This window comes from Triplophysa rosa, unplaced genomic scaffold, assembly GCF_024868665.1.
Source record: "Triplophysa rosa unplaced genomic scaffold, Trosa_1v2 scaffold47_ERROPOS492357, whole genome shotgun sequence".
Classification (NCBI taxonomy): Eukaryota; Metazoa; Chordata; class Actinopteri; order Cypriniformes; family Nemacheilidae; genus Triplophysa; species Triplophysa rosa.
In genome coordinates, this window is record NW_026634486.1 from 6,532 (window position 1) to 14,948 (window position 8,417).

An 8,417-nucleotide genomic window follows, 5' to 3' on the forward strand; every position below is an offset into this window, starting at 1 on the left:
GTAAACAATATGTTACATGAGAATATAAACTTTACTGTTTGGATTAATATGTAGGTTAATATAGCCTATTTGTATGTTAAGTTTTGCCTGTACAGTAAATTTCACAATAAGCAAAACTCTCAAAAACATGCAACTTACATAATTAGTTATATTTAACCATTTAGAATTGATATACTGTTTATGTATAGTATATCATCTTATTACAAACTCATAAATCTGCATGCAGTTTGCATTAACACAATTAATTCAGAACACTTACCTTGTCATATTATCTCGTTTTAACGACATAATTAAGTGGAAAAAATACATGTAAGTGGCAGCAATACGCCCCCGTAGTTTGCAGCTTCTCTGACAGTCGGTTTTGTACTTGCAAATCCAACTATATTGTCATTCCTTAACATTCGATGTTATGTTTGTAGATTTTTCCATGCTGATGGCTATGCAGTAGAAGTGGAGTAGACCTCCTGTCAGAAAACATCTCCAAGGTGCTATGAGTATGAATCCAATGACAAGTAACGAAAACCTTAAAGTTATAGCCTTAAACTTTTTAACAGTAGTGTATATTTTTATTTCCTTTTCATGTCTGTTTTGCTGGCTATTGTTACTTATGTTGATATTTATTTGGCAAAAAATACAATATAAACAGAAATACTGTTAATTAACCACAATATAAAAGAGCTGTTTTCTTTTTGAATATATATATATATATATATATATATATATATATATTAGTGAAGTGTAATTTATTTCTGTGATGCAAGTATGAATTTTCAACATCATTACTCCAGTCTTCAGTGTCTTGAGCAACAAAATTGCCACTTGGATCATGTGACACTGAACTTTGGCGTAATGATGTTGAAAATTCAGTTTACAATAAAGTACAGTTTGCAATATATTTATATGATGAGAGAAATAAAAAAGTCTGAACCCTTTGAATGATAGTGTAAATTATAGTTATGATTGCTTGTTCCTCCCACTTAAATTATACTATTGCATAGGTAGTTTGTTCCATAGAGACTTTCCAGTTCTTCAAATTTTGATGACAAATTTACTAAGGGACCTAGAAAAAACCTGATGGCTATTAAACCAGATAATTCCAAAATAAGATAAGTAAAGTCACAAGCTCCGGACTATTGGTAGTATCCAGGATATCAGTCCATTAAAGGAGCCAGAGCTTTTTCAGATTTAGTTAAGCATTCCCATAACACATCTTGTAACCTTGTTCTTCATAAATGAAATTGTAAAAAGTGAACATGATCATCTTTTGCTTAAAATAATATTATGAACAGCAGCAGTGCTAATCGTTCTCCTTTTGCTTTCCTGTTTCAATCTGTCAGGGTTTACACTTTAAAATTACGGCAGCTCCAGATTGGATACAGCATCACTTGTGAAGACTTCAGATGATGCCAACACTCACAAAGACTTCAGATGATGGCAACTATAGATGGACATACAAAACTGCCAAATATGTAGGAGCTGATAGCCTCGTGGGCAGTGCTCCGACACATGGCGTGGTTGTGCTCTGGGCGACCCGAGATCGATTCCTGGCTCATGGTAATTTCCCGACCCCACCCCCTTCTCTCTCCCAATTTGCTTCCTGTACAAATAAAGGCAAAAAACCTGCCAAATATTGTAATCACTGCCTATGAAAGTGTAAGTTTGCTGATTGTCAATCCACTTTGTATTGTTACAATAATGGCCGTATAAGTAAATGGACAATGTTTACACTTATTTTTGTAGTTACTATTGTGCATAATTCTGATCATTTTGTGCATATGTGCACTTTTGGGCTCTGTTGTACATCCCACTGTACATCCCACTTATAAGAAGTAATCATAGGACTGATATTACCATAGATGTGTTAATAATCAGACCAATAACTATTATACAAGTGAATATATGAAGATGATTTAATGATTTAATGACATAATCAGTATACTTAAGCATTGATTGAGTGTTGTTTGAACATATAAGTATATTTTAAGCATTTTAACCAAGTATAGACCAGATTTCAGCAATATAAAATTCAGTGATGTCTTTGGATCTGTTTAAGGCCTGACCTAGATAAAGTTCAAAAGGTTGAACATGTTGTTCACTTTGTGGCCTGAAAACTGGTACCAACTGGAAAACTTATTTTTAAAAACCAAGTGAAGGCCGACATTCCACTATTAGATACAAACCTTGTTGCCTAGAAAATAATAGTGGCAGACGAGAATGATTGGATAATAAAAAATAAAAGGTAAAGGAAATTTCCTGATTGGTTTAGGAAAGCACCTCCTTTCCTAAGTTTCACTATAACTACAGGCTGGAAAACACTAAGTTTTCAGATGACTTGGGACATCTCCTTTGTTTGACCTGATCAAATAAAGTTAACTCCTTGACACCTGAACCTTCTTTGTCTGAGAGATTTTTTGAACTTCAAGATCGACTTCTACCACATCATATTTTGGCGCCCGAACAGGGACTGGAAAGAGGCTGAAGACATCTGACTACACCTGAGGGCACACCACCCGGCTGACTACACAGATCCAGCGCGCATTCTAGGTGAGCATATTTTTGCTTATAGTTTAAATTTAACATCTGTGTGGTCTGCTGGAGGTGAGTACTGGGTGTGGTTGATGTCTATAAAAGCTTCTCCAGTCAAAAAGAACAATTTAATGTGAAATTGCAGGAGGGTATCAGGTTTCAACGAAATAGGTATGAATGGAATGGATGGATGAATGAATATGCAGTAAGATACTGCCTGTAGATTTAGTTTGTCCCAAGAGGGGACGGTGAACTGCCTGCTGTGCGCAGTGATATTTTTTATTTTATTCCGCCTGCATGTGTGCGAAGACTGCCTGCTGTGCGCAGTGATATTTATTTATTCCGCCTGCATGTGTGCGGAGAGGCCGCCTGCATGTGCGCGGTGAAACTGCCTGCATGTGAGCAGTAAGATATTTATTCCGCCTGCATGTGTGCGGAGACCGCCTGCATGTGTGCGGTGAGACTGCCAGCAGTGAGCAGTGAGATATTTATTCTATAAGATGTGAGGCCTATAGATGCGCATAAGAAGTGAAATCTATGTCTTGTCTGTCTAAATTGTCTGTGTAAGTGTCTGTGTATCAGAAAAGCTGAAAAGAACTGAGAGAGGAGATGGTGGGGGCTAATTGGCCATACGCCCAGAAAAAAGTAGCAATTGTGTGTCTGTGAGAAATCATGCATGAAAAACTGAAGATCTAGGGAGACAGTAGGAAACTATAATAAATAATAAATACAAATATCTATTACTTATTCTCTGGAGTAACATTTTAGTTTAAAAATGAGTTTAAATACTGTTATAAGACTTTTTGAGAAAGCTGGCTTTCAATAAAAGATTATATTATGAAAATAAGTACAGAAGACTGATCTTATTGAGACCATAACAAAAAATAGGTGTCATGTGGCCTATGAGGATATGTTAGTAGATTTTATTTTTATATGAGAGTAGTTTAGAGTTTATTTTGAAACTTTTTCTTTATTGGTTAAGTTTTTTGTTTTTAAGACTTTTCTTTTTTACAACTGATTTACATAAATAAACTATTCAGACCCATGCTTTGAAATCTCCCTTCCCCAATAGTAAACCTTTACTTTATTGTTTCACTTTGGTTTATTTTTAGTTTGTTGATTTTTACAATTAAAGGTTGAGACATTTTTCTTTTCTTTTAATATTTTAGATTGAATCATTGATTTTAACTTTGGAGTTTTAGAGATTTTATTTTATTGTTTTATTATTTCAGTATAATGAACTTTTGGAGTTTTTATTTTTATTTTTTGAGATATATTGACTTTTGAAGCTTGAAGTCAAGACTCTCATTTGATTTAATTATTGTTTTACTTATTGAGTTATTGGTTTTTGGCTTTTGGCCTTGAAGCTTTTTAAATATCTGATTGTTTCAATTTTTTGAAGCTACTGATTTTAACTTTGAAGTTTTGATTTTTGTTTGGTTCTGTCTCAAGTTATTGAGAAATTGTTTACAAGTTCGAAGATCTGAGATTTTTATTACTTTCCTTTTTTGTTTCAATTCATTTAATTATTTATTTTGAAGTTTTGAGATTTCTTTTCATCTATTGATGATGGAAGATTGATTATTTGGGATTGATAATTTTGAAACTGTTCTCATTGTCAATTTGTGATTATGAATTAATATTTGAATTTCAAGATTGAGATTTATTTCCCCATTAGTGATTTTTGCCTTATTTTGTTTTGTTTCAGTTCACTGAGTTACCATATGCATGGCTGAAGAGGGGCCGGGTCTCAAATATGAACGATGTGAAGCCTTTCAGGCTAGAATACAGACCCTAGCAAGAGTGCTGGTTGAAACTAGGGGAATTAGTAACCACTTTTGGGAAGAATCAACATTCATTGACGAAGAGGGGAGAGAGCAGAATCTGACTGATGAAAGGAAAGATTGGTACTTGAAACAACTAACAGAAATTCGAAACTTAGATTCTGCCCAACAAGAGTGGCCTTACGTTCAGTGGAAAAAGATAACACAAGAGTGTTGCAAAGTTGAAGTGTTGAGATCTTTTTTGAACGAAGTCTGTAAATACCAATTTAAAAAGGCTAACAAACCCCCAGGCATATCAGCAACGACATTGCTTATTCAAAGAATCCCATTAGACCTATTGGCAGGCAGGTACTTTGGTGTAGGACAGCTGGAGGGATATCCATTGGGACAGGGACGCACTGGGCGGCTCATTACCCATCCTGAGCTGAGAGTCTCTGCAGATATCCGATATGTAAATTGGTCAAACAGAGAATTGCGTACCAATAATCTGGGAGAAGTAATCCCTCAACAGTTTGTGGCGGTGACTTTGAGAAAATTGGTAATGGAAATTGCCCCAGAAAACTCCAGATCTTGGTTTGAATTCCAGTAAAGCAAATGATTAAATAAAGAAACAAAGTTGATTTGAAAATCAAATAATGATTTAATGAAAGAATTAAATAAAGATTAAAATGATTTGTTAAAGAAATAAAGTTGATTTGAATACCAATAATGATTTAATAAAAGAAATTAATTAAAAGAAAGAAGTGTTTTATTGTGTGAAAACTATTGCAAGAAATTGTTTAAAAATGTCAGTCACTCCTGTAGATCTGTTGGGATCCAAATACCCAGTATGTAAAGACTCAATAGAAAAAATATCCAAAAAGTGGGCTGCAAGAACCAAAAACTTAAGAACGATATGGCCAGAAAGTGGTACCTTTGATGTGACAGTGTGTGAGGAAATGGAAGGCTTAATAAAGAATTATAAACCAAAGGACAAAAACAAGAAACGTAGTGAAAAAAGAAAGGTAGAACAGGAAGTATTGAACCTGTTCAAAAATGAAGGAATTAATTTCCTGAAAAATATGAAAATAATTAGAGAAATGATAAAAAAGGATGATGAAGAGGAAAAACTTGAGAAAATGACTCAGCCACCTCCCTATGAACCCTTCAAAAGCCAAATGATAAGACAAATGCCAGTAGTAACCATGACAGGAGATGTCACAATAGAAGGGCAGGTAGAGATAACACCCTACCCAGAGGAAGGTAATAAGGAACCAATCCCCCAGAGAGTAGAAAAGAGTAGGGACAGCAACAGCAAAGCCAAAAAGAAAGCCTCAGGCTGTACATCAAATCGAAATGATGAAGAACAAGATGAAGATGTGATCAGCCCTTATGCAGAAGCGCAGGAAGCATTGTCAGAATTAATTAGAGGAAGGGATGAGGTATATAGAGATGCAACAGAATTTTTGAAAAAAATACAAGCAGACTCTGCTCGTGGTTTAGAAGTGACTTCAAAAGCCAACTCTGAAGCAAGCGAGGAAGAAGAAGAGGAGGAAGCCCAATCTGAAGCTGGCAGTGAAAGCAGTCATCAAGCAAGACGTTCTCCAACTAACCGAGAGACCTCATCAGGGCAGACCTCAAGAAATCCCAAGGAAGGAGAATATAAGTTCGTAGCAGGCAAAATCTATCTCCAAGATTCAGAGATCGAACCAAACCAACTAGACCAATTAGTTTGGACACGAAAGGAAGGAGGGAGACTGAGAAAGCCTGTAGACATAAGCACTCCTAGAAAATGCCAGAAACAAAGTGATGCTGCAGGGCAATGCCCTATCCTGATAAAAGGGAGACAAGCGCAATATGTGCCATGGGGCTCCCAAGACTTGGATGGACTAGTTGCACGCCTGCCGGATCTACATGAAGGGGCGGGCAAATGGATCAAAATGGTGGAGGATGAGACCACTGGAAAACTGCTTGCACTGGGAGATATAAAAGCACTCCTAGCCAAATGTGTGGGAAGTTCTAAGATGAATGAACTTTTAAGAGCAGCAGGCCTCCAAAATGCAATAAACTCACCATTCATGGACGGAAATCCATTTAATGGAGATAGAGCACGGATGTGGCAGGAGCTAAGGAATGAATATCCCAACCGCATTGACCCTAGAACACTCAAAGGGGAGCATCTGGGAGAGGAAGAGAATCCTGCTACCTATGTGCGATCACAGCTAAGAAAATGGAAGGAAGAACTGGAAAGAGATCCCGAGGAAGACATGGTGATGGCAGCGCTGTTCAGAAATGCCATTGTTGACTCTATGCCACCTGTGGTAAAGGCCCGACTGGAAGATGTAGTGGGTCTGAACTCTAAGTCACATAAAGAGTTCTGCGATCATGTGACCCATGCTGTAGAACAATACAGAAAGAACGAACAGAAACTGAAAAATCAAGAGAAGGAACTTCAAAGAAAATTGGTACAACTGCAGCTTGAAGAACTGGCCAGAAAGAAAAAGACGCAAGCCGTGGTCAAAGACAAAGACAAAGAAGAAGATCATGCAGCAATGATGGCTCCAGTGAACGCTCCAACACCAATGATGCAACAACCAGGAACAGGAAACACTGTACAGCCAGCACCTGGAAGTGGACTACAACAGCCAGCGCCTATTGTCATTTATGTAAAGCCTGAACAGCAAAACAGATTTGGGCCAAGGCCTATGCAAGGACAAGGACCTATGCAAGCACAACAAGGAAGACAAAACCAAGGAAGAAACCCATGCTGGGGATGTGGGCAACTAGGACATAACAGAAGGGACTGTCCAATTAACCCATGGAACATGGACCAGCGACAAGGTTCTCGATGGCAAGCAGGCCGCCAACAGCGAGGCCAATGGCAAGATCAAAGACAACAAGGACCTAATTGGCAAGACCAACAACAACAACCATGGCAAAGTCAACAGCAACAGGGACCAGTCAACCAGCAACAGGGACCAATCAACCCACAGCAGGGACCAGTCAACCCATGGCGAGGTCCAGATGTCGGCTACTAGGGCTGCCCAGAAGATCCTACCGGGAGAGGTCAGCATCCAATGATAACTGAGAATGCTGATACAGAACCTATGCTGCAGGTTAATATTGAAGGCAAGATCACACCAATGATGATAGACACTGGAGCAACCTACACATGTATAAACTCAAACTATGCCTCACATCTCCCTATGTCTGGAAAGTTCACAAAGACAGTAGGATTTTCGGGACAAACGCAGCTAATTCCAATAACTGCTCCAGTTTGTCTAAGGACTAAGGACAAAGAAGTAACATTGCCTATTTTAGTATCAGACCAAACCCCTGTTAACCTGTTAGGGAGAGATGCCCTCTGTAAGCTAAAGGTACAAATACTCTGTTCCCCGGAAGGTATTTACATTGAGAGCAAGGGAGTCAGACAAATGGTAATCACAACCCCCCAAGCTAATGCTTATTGGTTAGGAAATTTAGAGGAAGAGGTAGGGAAGACCTTACATAAATGGGAAAAGTTTATTAAGGAACAGATCGAAGAGCCCAAATTACCCGAATTAGAATTTCACTGTACTATGATCTATGACCCATTGCGCAGAGTAGACATAGAAAGAAAATGGTTACAAGAAACCAAAGGCAAGGAAGTTCCCCTCATTTCACAGCATATAATTATAGGACCACAAGGAGCAGCATTACAAGTTGATGACAATGATTTTATTAAGAAATGGTTCCAGGTCCCAAACTCAGTTCCCCATATTACATTATATTTAGAAGAGAATAGTGAGTCTAAAGAAATAGGCCCAATGATGAAGAAAGCCAAAGGAATACAATGGAAAAACACAGACAACCCCTTAGTTTTTATATCAGCAGATAAACAATTTATGAAGATTGCATGTGCCACAATTATGCAAGGAACTCCTAGAGAGGTGGAAGTCAATGGTCAAGGAAAGGAAACATGAATTTGGAAACCATCCTAGAAAAAGAGATTAAACAAACAGAGTTTCTCAAAGAAATGGAGCAATTGGTTCCTGATCAATTATGGTCAAAACATGACACAGATGTAGGGCTGATAAAATCTGCTAGCCCCTATAGATATCAAAGCAAAACCAGGAACTAGATTGCCTA

The 8,417-nt window shown here is 37.7% G+C and overlaps 1 protein-coding gene across 2 annotated transcripts; it reads left to right on the forward strand.

Moving 5' to 3' along the window:
- Nucleotides 1–295: 295 nt before the first annotated feature.
- LOC130550920 (uncharacterized) lies at nucleotides 296–7,462 on the forward strand. Of its 2 annotated transcripts, XM_057328451.1 has the most exons (3): nucleotides 296–485; nucleotides 1,338–1,554; nucleotides 2,424–7,462. In XM_057328451.1, exon 3 carries the CDS (start codon nucleotides 5,096–5,098, stop codon nucleotides 7,325–7,327), a length of 2,232 nt encoding a protein of 743 aa, XP_057184434.1. In that variant the 5' UTR covers nucleotides 296–485; nucleotides 1,338–1,554; nucleotides 2,424–5,095; the 3' UTR covers nucleotides 7,328–7,462. The 2 variants fall into 2 exon arrangements, with proteins under 2 accessions (XP_057184434.1, XP_057184435.1); XM_057328452.1 differs by lacking the exons at nucleotides 296–485; nucleotides 1,338–1,554 and having other exon boundaries at nucleotides 1,622–2,544; nucleotides 4,235–7,462.
- Nucleotides 7,463–8,417: the final 955 nt, after the last annotated feature.